An 18887-nucleotide genomic window follows, 5' to 3' on the forward strand; every position below is an offset into this window, starting at 1 on the left:
ATTTCCAGACTGCCACACAATTCTATCTTCATCGCCTCTTACATACTCTTCTATTATTCCGACTCTTCAAATGACCAGACTCAAGTATTTGATTCACTCGGTCGTGCCAAGTTACATTATTATTTATTTATAGTTTATAATGAGACATAACCTCTGAACCCAAGGTTAAATTCTGTCGATAAAATGTTTCTCTACGATAATGAGTTCTCCTTATCTTCATTTGGAACAAACATTAACAGAAGAGCTGTTTCGCCTTCAAAATTCAACTATGTAGTGAAAAATCAAAATTCAATTTGTTCAAAATTCTATTTGCTCAAATTTTGAACAAACTGATTGACAAATTAACAAATCTTCCATGTATTAAGATGAAAGGGATTTTGGATGATATCATTCTTTAGATTATCAAAATCAATATGTGTATATTTTCGGGACGACTTTATAGATGTGTTTTTAGTATATGTGTGAATTACATCAAGGAGTAAAATATTGTGGTCGGATATTGAATTATCACAGTTCGTTAATGAGTATTCTAGTTTTATGTCGGTGAGTATATGATCAATGATTGTGTTAGTATTATCTGTAATGCGTGTCGCGTGTTTGTTGTTTATTTTGTTCAGGATGCTATAATTATTTAATCTTATTGTGTCTGTGTACTTACGTGTTTGAGTATTTGTTGAGTCAAGTAGATTTATATTAAAATCTCCAAAAATAATACATCTTTTGTGTGCTTCAAGTTGGGGGCTAAGTTTATCCAAAAAGTCTTGATAATTAGTACTAGGCTTTTTATACACTACACCTATGTTTAAATTAAGTGTTTATATGTATCCACAGGAAGTTGTTGTCGGAGTCGTACACGTTGTTGATTACATTAAAGTCCATGGTATCTTTGTGGGCGGCAGGATGCTTCATGCCGGTAACCTTCTAGATTTACGTACTTTACTTCCCCTTCTTTCAGCCATGTCTCACTCATCAGAATAATATTGAATGTATTATGTATCTACTGTGTACGGTTTTAACTCACGTTGACGGGGGAGTCATCATGTGCGAAGAGGCAGGTGCTCCCAACAGGTGGGGCTCCGTCTTCTTGGGGGGCGGGGCGCTGAGGGCCACGCAGATGGGGCGGCCCCCCACACTGGAGCCGTCGGTGCCGTGCAGGGCCAAGTTGGCGCTCTTTTCATCGAGGTACTCCACGTACGCTAGGCCTTTGGGATTGCCATTTCTACAGGGAAAAAAAAATTATTATTAAATGTAAAAAATACTAAATTTTTATAAGTTAAGTTATTATTTTCAATATTAGTTTTACTGCTTCCATAGTAAATAAATGCTTTATTTTTGTCTTAAGTATTTACATTTTTATCTTCCTATTTCGCCCATGTAATGCCAAAGAAATGTATGTGCATTTCTCATGTTTTGTGAAAATGGTCTAAAATATGTAATATGCAGTACAAAAAACAACGCAGAAACCCTCCCACAGAAAGTTGGTGGCATTAACTGGTGTCATTACAAAGGTTACTCTTACTGTAGGGTACAATTAGGGAATGCAATCCCGGTATACCGGGATCCCGAAATACCGAGATCCCGCAGACATTTTGCGGGATCCCGCTGGACTGGCGGGATTACAGAGAAGCTTCTACAACTGCATCGACGTCCAGTTCTTCCACACCGGCTGATTGTAAACCTCAACCATCAACAAATAAAATCACTGACCATTTTTCAAGCGAAAACAATACCGTCGAAAAGAGGGTATCACGAATGGTGTCTAAAGATGGTTTACCGTTCCGAGTTTTCTGTACCTCGTCGGATTTGCGAGATCTTTTTAACCCGGGGGTTTTAACTTACCAACATCGTCTAATTCTATCAAATTAATGGTTATGAATTACGGCAAGACACTAAAAATCAACTAAAGAGCAACTACAGATTTACCCTCACTTACTCTGAATTACTTTGAGTCCGGTGGATTAAAAGGCATATACCTTCTCAATTCACTTACAATGCGCTAATGACTATTGTGCCAACCAGCGTGGAAGCTGAACGAGCTTTTTCAGCCGCTGGCTACCTTTTGTCCAATATCAGAAGCCGTTTATCAGATTACACACATTAATACTTTAACTTTTTTACGAAGCTATTTCCAAAATAATGTTTAATTAAACTTATGATGCTCATTGTACAAGAATATTGTTTATTGTGTGAACGTTATTATTTAAATTTAAGTTTCAGTTCAATTTCAGTTTCAGTGCCGGCAATCCGGGCGTTTATTTTATTTTCATTTGTGTACATAGATTTCTTTTACCCACCTCACTAGACAAAGTCTGTTCCCAGGCGGGTATGTGATGTAAATTTATGTCTTATCTTATTCTTTGCCAATTTATGACTTAAACTTTACCTATGTCTAACTAAAGGTATACCTATTAATAAATCATTTAAAATGTCCCGAATAACTTGTTTTATTATAGGTATAAATTTAAAACTCTAAAAGCAAGGTTGGTAGATCGAGGTATTAAGTCTTTATTGTACGATTGATTAGATATCTAAGTCCACTCTGCTGGATCCCGCAAATACCTGGATCCAGCGGGACTAAGATTGTTCAGTCCCGCAAATACCTGGATTGACATTTTCTTGTTGGATTGCATTCCCTAGATACAATACATCTAGTCAATGAATTCCAGCATATTCATTACAAAGGTTACTATTACTGTAGTGTGTAATACATCTTCAATGAATTCCAGCTTATTCATTACAAGGGTTACTGTTACTGTAGGGTACAATACATTAGTGTTAACACATCTAGTGTTAACTATTTAAGAAATATATTTGTACAGCGCCCCTGAGGTGATTTCTCACGAAAACGGCGCTATATAAATTAGCCAAATATTATTATTATTATCTAGTCAATGAATTCCAGCTTATTCATTGTAAGGTTACTGTTACAGTAGGGTAAAATACATCTAGTAAATGAATTCTAGCTTATTCATTCCCCATTGAATATGCACACTTTTGGCATTCATTGTGATAAAGGGTGGAACTCACTTATAAGAGACGATCCTGATGCCCTTAAGTTCGCCGAACTTGGCGAACACTTCGGTGAGCCGCTTCTCCGTGCAGTAATCGAAGGCGATGTTCTTGACGAACAGCTTGTTCCGCTCGATGCCCGTGGGGTACACAAAGTGCTTCTCGCGGGAGTCCTTGGTGGAGCAATAACGGGAGATGAACATGGGCCGCGTGCCGAGAAGCGCCCGGTCATGCGATAGCGCCACAGCTACTGAATCCTGCAAGTATTAAAAAAAGAGTAAAATTACAGCTAGGATACCCCAATAAAAATTCCAACAGCATTCATAAGTAGTAATGGCAATAATATACATTTACTTTATAGATAGAAAATTTTATCTTATGCATTGGCAATCGGAAAATTATAACCAAGTGGGTGCCCCAGTGGAAGCGACATAGAGGCAGACCGAGGAAGAGATGGACAGCTTGTGACGTAGCGCCAAGATGATGATTTGCCATATTAATCTATATTTTATTACATTTAAGGTATTGGACACAGGGTTAATTGTTACTTAGACAGAGCAACCATGCAGGATGGGGCTTAAAGCTTTTATACCTGACGGTGACCGGATAACTCATCAACATGACAATTCAACACACATTTAAAAAGGTATTTAAAGTCATGAAAAGTGATGAAACATAAACAAGGTTAAATAGGTTACGTAGGTTAGGTTTATAAGAAAGTTTTCTGGTTGTTTTTAGTGAGGCCCACACTTGGATAGTTTACTTGCACTCTTCACATAGTTGCTAGAAGATCACAGGCACTTCTAAACTTTATCATCTCCCGGTGAACGACACTACTTTAGATAACCACGAATTCCACAGCGATTAACGTCAGACTGAACAACCTCACAAGGTCGTTACAGGGCTAGAGGTAATTGACAACTGAATGCGGGCGGCGAACGCTTCAAAAGTGCGGACTATAAATTCCACAGCGATTAACGTCGGACTGAACAACCTCACATGGTTGTTACAGGGCTAGAGGTAATTGACAACTGAATACGGGCAGCGAACACACCATTGACGCATAACATTTCAAACCGACTGGGAACCAATAGCAGTGGCGATTACTAAACAAATAGAAATGTGCGTAATACTTACAGCGTCTTTGTAAACGCAGTAGCAGATACTGCCAAACGTTTTCACGCCTTTAATAAGTCTCATTTCTTCTATTTCTCCGTATTCACTCAATTTAGTCCTGAGTTCGGCTTCGTCCACTCTGAAATCAAAGATACACATGCTTTATAAGACTTGCGTGATAATATATGTAGTCTCAAATACCCCAAACGTCTGGAGCCAGTGAGACTATTCCGAGTGCACAGGTAAATCTATTAAATAATGTTGGAGATAATTTAACGAGATTTTCTAAGACTAACATTAAATCTGCAACGATTTCCTTTTTAAAAGGGATTGAAATCTGGTCACCAAACACAGCTAAAGTAATTTCAGGCAATATTTCAATTCTGAATGATGATCTACCACCAGGGCGATAATAATAATAATAATAACATGGAATTTATATAGCGCAGTTTAGTGTCATTTCACTTCAAGTGCGCTTAACTACTCGTATAACAAACTTTAAAAAAAATGGTAATTCAGTGTTAATAGTTCTTAAAATTATTCCTACAGTGTGCCTTACCCAATACAGATCTAATATTATAACACTAAATACACTGTTTATACAAAGTGATGACAAAACTTAAAATAACAATAACAGTAGGACAGGACAAAACACGAATATTAAAACTAAAACATAACATAAAACAGGAGGCAGTTTGTGCTCAGAAATGAGAATGTTCTGAGCAGACACTAAAAAGGTACAATAAGGAGACAACCGAAACCAAACAATTACCGGAAGTTTTAGAATATGGCTTATTATAAAATATTGAAAAGAAGTTAAAATTTATAAATGGTAAGATTTTTTAAATAATTTTGTTTTTAAAGCTCGTTTAAATTCAGCCAAATTCTGGAGATTAGTAAGAGCTGAGGGAAGTCTATTCCAGATGAGAGGGCCTGTTACACTAAAAGAACGATCATAGTAAACAGCTCGATTTGACCTAGAAAGTTCGATTAGACGATTACTAATATCTAGATCTGCTGACCTTAGAGTAAGCTGTCTATTGCTTAAGTTTTGTCGGATACATAGTTCCGATATATATGCTGGCGCCATTCCTTGCAATGCTTTGAAGGTCATTAAGCAGATCTTAAACTCTATTCTTTCAGGGCATCGAAGCCAGTGAAGGCGATCCCTTAGAAGTGGGGTTATACGGCAATACTTAGATTCACCAAAAATCATTCTTGCCGCAGCATTAAAAACTGACTGGATTCTATTGATTTGTTTCTGAGGTAGGCCGGCATATGCACTATTGCAATAGTCCATACGTGAGACGACGAACGAATTTATGAGTGACTTTGCTCCATCAGAGGGAAGGCATCTCCTGATACTTAGAATATCTTCCACTCTGGAATTTACAGCAAATAAACTACATATTATATTAATTGTACAAGACAAATTAATTAAATAAAATATATTTGCGTGTGCTGGAATTGGAACCCAAGGATGGTAAGCACGCAGCCGTTGGTACAATAGATCATAATATAGATTTATTAAATACCTGAAGTCCAAGTTGCTAACAAAGGCAGTCCTGGAATTCTTTTCTTCGTCCTCAACAATTTCTGAGCGTTTCTTAAAATCTTCGTATCCCGGTGGTGGTGCGGATGACACTTTGTCCGTATCGTCTGGTCTCAATCTCTTTGAAGGTGCGTCTAAAAACACATAACAATTTTAATAAAAACATCATGAATTTTACTAGTCAGATGAAAACAGAATTGCACCTTTTGGCACAAATTAAGTGGGTATTCTAGGCTCCAATTATTTTACTAGTCAGTTAGATAGTCATATTAGAAAGCATGATATAACAGTAAACTGATAAACTGAATATAAAAAAATATTAGCAAAACATGTAACAGTAACATAAAATAATAAAGAAGCTAGAACAATAATACATATAAGACAAATCACTAAAACTACATTACCAACGCTATTATAATTTGTAGGATTCAACAAAGTGTTGGTATAGATTATGCTTAATTCTATAAATATAAATTGGTGACTGTGTTTGATGGTTGGTTTTGTATGTATTGCTGAAGAATGTTATATTTTGTCTTGTATTCCTAGTCGGCACATGGAATTTAATAGTGGCAACGATGGCAGGACTGTCAATTAAGTTGTTAATGACTGTGTAACACAACCAGGTCTGACATAATTCTCCTGTCAGACAGTGTTATTAGATGCAATTGATTCATCAAACTGACATAATTAATGTATTCAATTGGAATTCTGAACTTAAAATTTACGTATCTAAGAAAATTGTGCTGAACTCTTTCTATATTGTTAGAGTGAACTTTATATAAAGGGGACCAAATAGGTGAATTATATCCCATTTGACTTCTGACTAATGAAATATAGAGGGTTCTCATACAATCTAAGGACTTAAAATCAGTTAAAGTTCTGCAAAGGAAGCCAAGCATCTTTAAAACCTTATTAGTTATATAATTGATGTGTGCAATGAATTTCAATGGGGATATGGAAGGAAAGGGGATAGAAGAGGAAGGTTTGGGTGCACCCGGATATTCAAATCTAGTCACTAAACTCGGCGAAAGCCATTTCAAGCAACATTTCCATTTGGAATAGTGGTTTTTCACCAGGGTGATACTAAGCACGGGTAGTTTCACAGAATTTGAACAATTCATCAAATTTCAAAGTCATAATTCAAGTTCTATGAAAGTCCTATACAAGTTCTGTTACTATCCAAGTACTGTGACACTTGAAATAGAACTTTTACAAAACTTGAATTTTATCTTTGTAATTTGATGAATTGTTCAAATTCTGCGAAACCTTCACCAAATTTCAACGTTCATTTTTGGATTCTGTGAAACTCCTATTCAAGGTCTGTTATTATATCATTATAGGCCAGTTACTGGACAGAAGTGAAGTAATAACTTAAAAAGAACTTTCACAGAACATGAAAATTACGTATGAAATTTGAAGACTTGTTCAAATTGAAACAACCCGTCCTAAGAGTTTTTACCACTTTGGAACTATGGATGAAACTAAACTAGGTTAATGCCAGAGTTAATCTTTTCAATTTGTTAATCTATCCCACTATGCTGCACATTTTGACACAATGTACATATTTGACATAGTGAAACTTCATACATGACAGCCGCGTTCGGAGATAGCCGCCGATGGATCACATGTGGCCATGGGACAGCCATGTAGATCAGGGTAAATAAATTGAGCAAGGCAATGCAAACAGGAATTAAATAAAGGAGTTAAAATAAAGAAAAAAACAAACACAACTTACCGTCGCTGTCATTTTTCCTTTTAGCATTGGTTCCAGTTACTTGATGACTAGCCTCGCTGTTATTCTCCTTGTGTAATTTTGAAGAGTTCGTTGAATCATCACAATCGCCTGAATCCATCTTTCTCTTCTTACCGGCTCCTTTATTCATTGGCTGCTTGAATTCCCCTGCGTCGTTAGATTTTTGGTTGTTCTGCCTTTTGCCGGGTGACTTTTCTTGGCTGAATTGATCGCCGGTGCTCTTGTTTCGCTTTTTCTTCTTGCCCTTGGCGGTAGATTCGTTATTCTGTTGATTTTGATTTTGAAACCGGTTCTGCTGGTTTTTGTTCTTGTAGTTGTTGGGTCCGTCCTTGCTTCTATTGGCTGCCTGGACCTCCTCCCATTCTTTGGCTTTAGCCTGAAAATAAAACATACTTTATTAGACAAAAAAATTCATCATCTAACACAAAATTACTGCCACTTTTGCTAGTCAAACTCAGTGATTGATAAGTCAAAATGTAACAAAATCAACCGTAGTGTTAACAAGAAGACTATAATTTTCACTCGTAGTTGACAGCGGTATAAATGATAGATTTACTCATAGTTAGGACACCATATTAACGCAAAGATCTTTTAACACAAGACTAAGTTATATCTACCAAGTGATTTACTTACACACTAATTAATGGCTGGATTTTTTATATATATACAGTTAAGTTGTATGGTTGTAAAATAAAAAATATTTGATGAACATTAAAAAAAAATAAAAGAAAATATTAATTTAATTAGTAATATATATTGACATCGTTGGATGATATTTTCTATTTTATATTTAAAATTAAATGTATTTGTGGTTTAGAGCAGCAATAAGGTGTGTCGAGGTGCAGAAAAAATGCAGCACTTACTGCACATGTCTTATTGCACTCAATCAGAGTGTCCAAAGTGCCGTGGTCTCTCTCGAGTGCCAGCCAGGCCCTCTGCAGGCGGGGGTCCGCACAGTTACGCAAGGCTCTGCGCAGGCCCGCGCGAGCCCTCGCCGCGCCCCCGCGTAACCGCTCTAGCGCGATGAACTCCAGCCAGAGGCCACCCCGTAGTCTGTTATCCCCGTATTCTAAATAACAATAAAAAAAACCTTCTTAATACAAAATTACAACTTTACACTTGACAACAATTTTTGATTCATTCAAGCACTGGTCCAGCATAAAAACAAGATGTCGCAACAGTTGCCGGATTTTTACTGAGCATTGAAAGTTACTGTTTCATGGTGGTTTACCCCATTGGTGGATGGGTTTGAAGTGTTATGCACCATTAATAGAGCTAGTCAGTTGTAAAATACCTTTTCGCTCTGTAACAACCTTGCTAGCACAATGAAATCACCGCGGAGTTCATGGTTATCTCAAGTGACGTTTGCCGGAGATAATCATTGTTAGACCGTGCCTGTGATCTCATCCAAACAGCTTTTGTTGTGAAAGTCAACCAACCATTATGGGACCCCACTAAAGTGCATTATAAACTTTCTGCATTAAGTATGTGAAAATATGAATATTAATTGAGTGCACAGTTTCTCAAAACCTACCCGTCAGCCTAAACGGCACAAAAATAACTGAAAAACCGGAGGTCAAATGCTTAGGACACATCGTAACAGCGGAGCTCATTGATGATATGGATATTGAGCGACAGAGAAGATCACTGTGCATCAGAGCAAATATGATTTCTCGCCGATTCAATAAGTGTAGCCCAAAAGCAAAAAGGCAACTTTTTAACACATATTGCACGAGCCTATATACCTCGGAGCTGTGGACCAACTTCAACAAAGCATCTCTAAAAAGAATGGAAGTACAGTACGACAATTCGTACCGAATACTTTTTGGGCTGTCCTGGTACTGCAGTGCCACTGAGATGTTTGTAGAAGGGCATGCTCCCGGATTCCGAGCACTAATGTAAAAACGGATCACCAGCTTTCGAACACGACTAGCCACGAGCGAAAACGGTCTTGTGATGGCAGCACTGCACTTCTGGCAGGGACCTATTTACAAGCGATGGAGCCAATTCCTGATGTCATAGATTAAAAAAAATATTTACATATTTATTTTTTCTTTTTAAAAAACTTTATTCTCATTATGTTGAACATTTGAAGCAAGAGGTTTAGAAATTTTGTTCAAGTTATTTGTAATTTGACAATGTTTATCACTCTTTAAAAAAAAAAAAAAAATATTTTTGAAATGCCAACTTATTTTTGCCAGAAAACTACTGTTATAGCATGATCTGTTAAGGTCAGGATACCACGCTGCAGAACTGACTGTACCAAACTGAACTGACAAAGCATTGCATTAGATGAAGAATAATGCTGTTAAATGTAGTTAACCCTTCAGTACATTCATCACATTGATTGTGAAAAATGTTGTCAAAAACGTTAACCACAATTTTACCTATTTTATTACTCCAATCATAGGAAAATCGAGAGAACTCAATATTTCAAAATTTCGCTTCATTTCAAATCATTCGTTTTGTTTGGGGAATTTGTAAGAACACTGTACCTTTATTTTTATCTCGTTCATATAATAAAAAATTAATTTTTAAGTTAAACCGATTTTTAGAATAGCGGCACAAAATATGAATTATCCATTTTGGCTAATTTTAGGATTTTATTAATGGATTGCAGTATAAATATCTGAGGCAAACTGGAAAGAATTATTATTTCTCATTCTAACCTCAAAAAAAATTATGCTTTTTCACATGATAGAAAAAAGATAAAAAAAACTTTTATAAAATATGGACGCCCGGTCATATATGACCCCCAAACCCTGGAGGGGTTAAAAACAACAAAAATAAACTTACCAAATATTTCATCAAATAACTCCTTCCCGTATTCATAGTCTTTGGTGTGTTGGTATTCTATCCTCGCCCAGAACTGTAGGATTATGAACTCTGTGTCCGCTGTATCACCCCACATCTGTAATACATATAAGCAATCATTAATAATAATAATTTATTATAATCATAACTAGTATAATTTATAATTCAACTTTGATTAAGTAAAAGAGCTCAGCATTGTTAACCCTCCCGCACCAGAAGGGGGTAATATACTTACCCCCAAAACAAGAGTTTTCTACGAAATCTATGTTGTATTTACATCACATACTCTATAATTTAAATTATCCTAAAAAAACCATTCGATAATCGATTTTCATTTAAAAAAAATTATTCCTCAACTGTTTTTTTAAGAAATTAAATAATATCTATTCAATCCTGACGAAATCACTCTCCCCCTCCCTCCCCCGGATCTCTATTACATTCTTTTTAATCCCTCGCCACAGCAAGCCGTAAGTACAGTTGTAAAAATTGTACTTTACTGGAAACGGCTACAATAATAATATATTGAGTTACATTTAATTCTGTACTACCTCCTTTACTGTTCTGCATTACTTAATGATTAACTGCTGGGCAAAGATGGGCGATGACCGATTAAAACGGTAGGTAGTAATTAATATCTGAGTGTAACCAGAAAGGGCAAAAGAAATATTAAGAGATGATCGCTAATGGGGGACCCTAGTGACCCCTATTCGGGTGATCTTATAATCATAATCATATCTTATGAAATTATATAGATGTCACCTGTGACAGGTTATGCTGTTTTTTTGAAAAACAGCATAATCTGTTGGACAAACATTTTGTTTTTACAGTTAATATTGTTTGCACAGACAGACTGAGCCACAGCAACAAGTGGCGGGGTACAGCTAGTATTTAAATAATTGACAAGCATGTACAATGTCAACGTTTTACTTAGGAATTTTCATGGATAATATTGAAATACGTTCTAATCTTTTAAAACCTAGCTCTACACACTGCACATTGCAGTGTACCTGAAGGTAGTCATGATTTCACAGAACTGCAATTGTATTTGGTCGAATCCTAACAATTAATTAATAATAATAAAAATAAATTAAAAAGCTGCCATTGACGGGTTGAAAATTAATATTTTAAACTGTGCCACAAAAAGTTATCAGCATACCTAAGAGGGACATAATATACAAAGTGTGCATAGGACTGACAATATGCTTATGAATATATACAAGCAAACCACAGTGTATGGGCCTGTTATCTCGTGTATTACCTGGCCAAGGTTGTCCCAGGAGAGGCGGAAAGTCTTTCGGAGTCGATCAATCTCTTCGGCGCAGGAGAAGTCCGTCTTCCTCCGCAGTGCCTCGAGATAACACAGCCAGATGGTCACGTAGTCGGGGGCCGAGTGGAAGCCGCAGTACAGTGCAGTCTCAAACTCCGACTTTATCTGCAAACATAACACACCGTATCATGAGTTCGCTTACAACAAACATAACACAATATATCATGAGTTCACTTACAACAAATATAACACAAGATATCATGAGTTCACTTACACAAACATAACATAACATATCATGAGTTCACTTACAACAAACATAACACAATATATCATGAGTTCACTTACAGCAAACACAATACAAGATATCATGAGTTTACTTACAACAAACATAATGCAACGTATCATGAGCTCACTCACAACAAACATAACACAATATATCATGAGTTCACTTACAACAAACACCATACAAGATATCATGAGTTCACTTACAACAAACATAATGCAACGTATCACGAGTTCACTTACAACAAACATAACACAACATATCATGAGTTTACTTTAGACACTGATAAACATAATACATACATATTGTGATAAGAAGGTCTGATCATAGGTTTACATTTTCGACCTAGACAAGCTCTAATCCTTGAAAGTTTCCATTGAAAACAACAACCAGATATATTCATACGTGATAGCTAGACCGCAAACAAAAGAAGGTGGGCAGATGCACGTCTCTTGCCGTGCGCAGAAAGGGCATGATTTATTAGTAGTTCTCCTTGGTGGCTTGCCGCACCATACTCGCCTCCCGCACCGAAACGCTAGGGAACGGTCTTTTATTTATGATTGAACTGTCAATGAACTGTTTAATTGGGTAAGAATTATTTGAGAAACTGATTAACTGCTTTATGGTTAAGATGTCATCAAAATGCTGACCGGACAAAGAAAATCATGGACTCACCTTGTCCAGATCGTGTCCCATCCTTTCAATATGATGCAGCTTCGTCATCCACAAACTATGGTTCCTCGGACACCTCTTAATGACCTTCTCGATAACCTTCAGACACTGCTCATCAGTAGAATGCTCCCGGGCAAACTCCACGTACGCTTCGCAGAGGTCATCGCAGTCTGGCGAAGGGGTCGGGTCCAATCGACACATGGCGGCCGCGCAGTCGGAAGTGGCGCGGTCGTATAAAACTGTTACGAGACTCGGCAGATGGAATTCGGCGGGGTAGTCATCCATCAGGCCCTTGACGTGCGAGATGTAGCGCTTGTAGACATTGCATTTTTCTTTTATTTCCCTGGAAAGTGAATATACAATGTTAAATTGAAAATTTAAACAGTGGTGTGGCAATGAATATACCAAAATGTTGCATACCTTACACAACTTACATAGTATTCAAATTTTTATATGTGAAAATCTTGGTGTGAATTTTTCGACGCTCAGTCCCCGAAACAGTTGAAAGAATTTGTTAAATAAAGTAGAAATCCGTTAATTCGAAATCCATGGAACATCAAAAAACAAATTTAAAATTAAGGAAATTATTCGAAAATTAAGAAGAAAATAAATTCTAATTTGCCGAACAGTCGCGTTCTGTAGCTGTCCCTTCTAATTCAGGTAGGTATCCGAAGTAAATTTGTAATAATACGACTAATCCCCTGTTAAATCAAATTTTCTCAGCAAGCCCTTCAAATTCAGATATAGACATATACCCATGTTTGCATGATAATTACCGGGGTTCAACTTAACAGGATTCTACTGAACAAAGAATCAATTTCATAAGATTAATAAAATGCTGGTCAAATCTCGTCTCATCTTCTTTTCCTATTCGGGTGGAGAACAGATCAGAATCAGTGGCCTCCATCCATAGCAGGCCCAACCTCTCTGGAGTTGCTTAACCTAACTTTGTCTGGGAGGCCTAATGGATGTCTTCCTTTTTTGTAGAATGTCAACACATTTCTGGCGGGTATATTTTGCGCCGGCGCTACGCTGCCTCCGGACGAAAGGAAAGGTCCCAAATAAATTTCTTTAATTTGTTTTAAATGGCTATATCTTCGAAAATAATCAAAATATTTTAGTAAAAATTATAAAAGTACTACGAAAATCGAATATTATTTGAAATGCAAATCAAATAGCCTTATAATATGTTTATTACAGCTCGCCTATCGGTATTTGCCCATACCAGCTTTCTTTAAATACGCCCGATATCTCTCTCTCGCTTGCACATAGGAGTTGAGTGGATGCGGAACAGAGATAGAGATTCGAATCGGGTTTCACGGTCATAAAAACCCTCATTCCAGGAATTGAATTATTACAATAACTAAATTTGTTATCTAAATAATATACTATCCTTTTGTTGAAATACTTGATGTAAACGAAATGAACCAAGATAAATATAAAAAGAAGAGTTGCATTACGATTCGATAATTATGTACATATAGTTGGGACATTTACAAAGAGATTGGTACATATATAATATTCATACAAAAACATTGAATAATTCCGTCTTTCCTGCCATTAAAATGAGGCCGGCGCAAAAGGTAGAACTACCCTTCCCGCCATTAAGCATCAATCAACCGAACGGGTAGAACTACCTTTCCCGGCCGAAGTGTGTTAGTAATCTGATTCATATTCAGGATAAATTATGTAATTATTGAAAAATGTATAAGTGAGGGAAGTATTGTTATACTGTACTTACTCTGCCTCACTTTCTGCACTGAGTTCCAGTTCATTCTCAAAATCCATCAAGTCTTTCAGAATCTTCTCAGATGTAACGTGGGCTTCTTCCACCTTAAAAAATAAATCAATTACCATTAAAATACATCACAAAATCAATATAAGTCACTAGTTCTGTGAACAGTAGACCTCGCATCCAAAAAAGTATATTTCTAATTTTCTCTTATTTTTTTTATGTGACACCTCACAAGAGTGTCCCTGCCTGTGCAGTGTACAGACAGGGGAACTATGTCACCACCCGGTTGGGCGGCGTTGTGAGGCGGAATAAGGTAGGGGCTGTAGGAAGGGATTTGTTAAAGCGGGCCTTGAAGAGGCTTGGATTATAGGAGGGAGGAAAAACAGATGCCGGTAGCTCGTTCCACATACGAGCCGACTTACACAAAAACGAGTCGTAAATACGGCCCGTTCTCATGAAGCCAACGTCAACCGTGAACGGGTGTTCAGTTCGAGTCCGTCGAGTTTCGCGCACGTGCACCGGTGCATCAGGAATCAATGCTGCTAGCTCCTTGGAGCAGGCTCCATTGAAATACCTGTAGAACATACACAGCATGCCTACATTGCGTCTATGCATTAGAGAAGGCAATCGGTCTGTTAACAACGGATTGTCAATCAGACGGATCGCTCTCCTTTGCACAGATTCAAGCAGGTTTATTAAGTATTTTGGGGCACCAGCCCAAAGGTGGCTCCCAAATTCAATAGTTGGGCGGACTTAAGACTTGTACAGGGTCAGCAGCTTGACTAAGGCTTGCTTAAATAATAAAATGGAGGCAGCAGATTTTCTAAAAACGGAACTATTATTCCCTAAGCAAAAAATAAAATAAAAATTATCAGATTTAGTTATTAAAAAGATTCTCACCTTTTTGACTTTCTCTTCCACATCAGGTATATAGGCCTTCATGGACTCGGCGAAGGTCCTAAACTCCTCCATGGTCTTCTCGGAGGTGAACAGCGGTCGGGACAACTGGTTCTGAAATACCTCGAAGACCCTCATCACCTGCAGGGCATACTCAGCTGAGGAGAGGGCTGACGCTGAACTGGAACCAGATAAACAATACAGGATAAGATTTGGGAAAGAACTATGCAATTTGCTAACAAACATAATAAATTACCATGATTGAAATTATTTTTAAAAAATATTTGTGAGTGGGACCATGATAAGGTATTTTTTATTATTGAAAAAAAAAACTAAGACATTTTTAGGTTGACAAATATATTTTCTATAATAATTAATAAGTTAGAAAATTAATGACAGTTATAGGAATAGAATAAAAAAATAAACACAAGAAGTGCTTTGTGGACGTGTTTCGTGATCGAATTACATGATATTATCATTGTTGAATATAATAATTCTAACATAATAATTGGTAACAAAAAGGAAAAATTCTAGAAACTAACACTAAATTGTAAAAGAAAATATGCAGTTGAAACACCAAGGTGTAATCATCTTACAACTACAATATAGGTTAAATTTACAGCAAACATTTATTAAATCACCTAAATTAAACTATTTTTGCAAAATGCAAAGTGATAAAGGACCATTTTTTGAAATAAAACATAGGCTTTTTTGTGAATGGAGACGTCACAAAGACAAACCACCGATTAAAATAAAAAAAACGGCACTCCGAAAACAAAAATTCTTCTGACAGCTGCTAACAAAACTACACTTTTACAATAGAGAATTCAATAACAACCACATTCATATTTGATAAATAACAGAAATGAAGTCAAATAAACATCAACGGGATTTTAAAATTCCATTGACTACCGTTAAAATTACCAGTTACATTTATTGGAAACAGATGAGTGCCATCTCTTGAATAACAGTGAAAGCATTATTCAGCTGACAACAGAGCAGGCCGTGGGGAAGTTCAAATATTGAACCCATATTGTGGGCGCCTGTCGTGCAAGTGTTAAAGTCATCTACCCACTTTGTGAGCACCAAGCGCTCCAGTGGCTAAACACTCGAGACATTAGAAGCAATGTTTCGATTTTGAATGGTATCATTCACCAGAGAGATACTGAGAGTATTTATCAAGATTTGTGAAGATTGTAATGGATTCAAATATTCCTATGTCACCCTACCTTACAATTAAAATTATACTGTTCGATAATATAATAAAGGGTAAATCAACAAAGCTCACAAACATTCTTCACAACACAGAAAATGTGAAATCGTAAAAAATTGTCAAAATGTGGAATCTATTTGGCGCACAATTCATGTCTTCTGGAAAGAATCAACTGGAATGTATGAATGCAACAGATTACAACAGATTACTCACTTGAGAACGGAGAGGTGAGCAAACTCAAACTCCTTGGCCGTGTCCCAAAGCATAGCTCCATCCATGGGATCTGAACCAGAGGCCTCCAGTGCTTGTGGGATGATGGCGCGAGCTTCCTCTTTGCCACCGCCCATGCTCATGGCGCACCACTCCATGTAGATGGAGGTAGCTGGAACAAATAAAATACATTCATTCAATAACATTTCAATAAAACCATATCAAATCGGTAATGCATTTGCAGAGGTGTTTGATACTGTGGTAGTGTAGAAGGAAATGAATGTGAATGTAAAATTTTACTAAATGCTTCTGTATTTCTCATTCTTACTGTTTGTATGAGCTATTGCGCAAAGCCATTACTTCTGTTTTACTATACACATAAGCACTCAAGCGATAGCTACCCGAATTTAGGTATTAGGTATGATTTTCATGAATTAAAATTTATTTATTTTGAACTTCCCGCATCTTATTTTTCTTGTGGTACGAACGGTGTACCGATCCAAGAGTCGTAGGATCATTCATACGCTTATGCTGAGAGCTGGGAGCCGTATCGAGGGTGCCGTGTAGCGGGGGAGGCATACCGGCGAGTCGTATCGGGCAAGCAAAGTGTTCTGACTACATATACACTCTGAGCTCACGGCTCCCATTCAATTGAGCCATCGTTCAGTTTAGTTGACTCTTTGAGCCGTACGAAAATATTGAGCCGGTATCCTGTCTCCCGCTCTTAACAAAATGAGTCATAACCCATCACTACATGGAACCGAACAGAGACGGTTGTAAATTCAAGATTTGCAGCATTGCCGGGGAAAAATTCTATGCAACTTATAAGAGCTTCTCAAAAACAATGTAATTATCTCAAATATTTCATCATTTTTAACCCATTGTGCGCGGATCTCACAGCAGTTGTGTTGCAAGTGGGCGTGCCCCGAAAGCGAGCATCACAACAATTGTATTGCGAACACATATCAATGAAAAATTGCATCGGGGCACCTAAGTGTTTCCTGAAACAGGCATTGAAAATATAATATTATTTATTTATTCAATAGCAAAATAATGTGACTTACAATAACAGTCGAGGAAGGCGTTATCAAACAGTTTGTATATCTGGTCGCGCCCCTCCGTAGAAGTGACTGATGCAACCTCCATCTGAAGCCAGGAAAGCCATTGCTTGGACTCTAGCGGGTAGAGATCGCTGAGTCTCTCGTATACACTGCGCAGGCGCGACCTGTTGCCCAATTGTCTGCAATTTAAATCAAAGACAAAAAACACAATCAAATCAAATCAAATCAAATCAAATCAAAAATTATTTATTGTAAAATTAAAATTACAAAAGGTATAGCTTATGGGTAGACCCCATTTCTTCCAGCTAACCACATTTATTTAATTACAATGTTTATACAGATAAAATAATAACAATATACCAATGAAAAAATAAAAAAATACAAATATATATACCAATAAAAATAGGTGTTTCATTTACGTGAGGTATTCACTCAACGTGTAGTGACATTTATTAACAAGGAAAGTGTTTAGTAACGTTTTGAATTTGTGTGTATCTTGTATTTGTTTAATGTTATGTGGAAGGTTGTTATATACTTTAATGGCCATGTAGTATGGTCCTTTTTGGAATATTGTTTTGTTTGCTTTTGGTATTAGTAAGTTTTCTGTGAGCCTTGTAGCGTATTTATGTGTTGAGTTTTTTAGTGGGAACTTGTCTGTAGATGATCGCACTAACATGCATAACTCCAATATATATATGTCTGTGACTGTCAGAATTTTCAGATTTTTAAACATAGGTCTACATGAATCTAAACGATCAGAGTTTGTAATTTTTCTTATGCATCTCTTTTGTATGATGAAAACATCTTTAGCGTTTACCGAGTTTCCCCAAAAAATAATACCGTATTTTATTATTGAGTATACATAACCATAGTATGCGGCTATTACTGATTCGGTGTTTAATATTTTTCTTAAGGTACCCAGAACATAAGAAAAACTACTGATTTTTGCTACAATTTTTGAGACATGTTCTTTCCAGTTTATGTTTATATCTAATTCCATTCCCAGTAGTGAACAGGTTTGGGAAGGTTCGATAATATTATTATTAATGTTTACATTTATATTTATAGGTGTAGCTTGCACTGGACAAAATTTTAAAATTTGGGTTTTGTTTGTGTTGAGTGATAGATGTTGCGATAACAGCCAGTTTGCTATTAATTGGCAAGTCTCGTTAACTTGTTTGTTAAATTCGTCAACGTCTCCATTACATTCAAACAACAAAGCGGTGTCATCAGCAAACATTGAACATTCTGTGCCAGCAATTATTGGAAGTTCGTTTATATAGATAAGGAAGAGGAGAGGCCCAA

The 18887-nt window shown here is 36.8% G+C and overlaps 1 protein-coding gene across 1 annotated transcript in view; it reads right to left on the reverse strand.

Moving 5' to 3' along the window:
* LOC149412718 (spliceosome associated factor 3, U4/U6 recycling protein-like) overlaps nt 1–18887 on the reverse strand; it is a 28379-nt gene that overhangs the window by 3873 nt on the left and 5619 nt on the right. The window contains exons 3-15 of the mRNA XM_089644919.1: nt 17586–17761; nt 16525–16693; nt 15102–15279; nt 14208–14299; nt 12470–12809; nt 11503–11676; nt 10227–10341; nt 8294–8499; nt 7413–7806; nt 5661–5811; nt 4147–4264; nt 3028–3266; nt 1022–1219 (exon numbers count right to left, since the gene is read on the reverse strand). Of these exons, the coding sequence (XP_089501045.1) occupies nt 1022–1219; nt 3028–3266; nt 4147–4264; nt 5661–5811; nt 7413–7806; nt 8294–8499; nt 10227–10341; nt 11503–11676; nt 12470–12809; nt 14208–14299; nt 15102–15279; nt 16525–16693; nt 17586–17761 (2550 nt within the window). The remainder of the gene's footprint in view (nt 1–1021; nt 1220–3027; nt 3267–4146; nt 4265–5660; nt 5812–7412; nt 7807–8293; nt 8500–10226; nt 10342–11502; nt 11677–12469; nt 12810–14207; nt 14300–15101; nt 15280–16524; nt 16694–17585; nt 17762–18887) is intronic.

This window comes from Hesperophylax consimilis, chromosome 22 (genome assembly GCF_061612785.1).
Source record: "Hesperophylax consimilis isolate HC1 chromosome 22, BYU_Hcon_1.0, whole genome shotgun sequence".
In the NCBI taxonomy this organism is placed as follows: domain Eukaryota; kingdom Metazoa; phylum Arthropoda; class Insecta; order Trichoptera; family Limnephilidae; genus Hesperophylax; species Hesperophylax consimilis.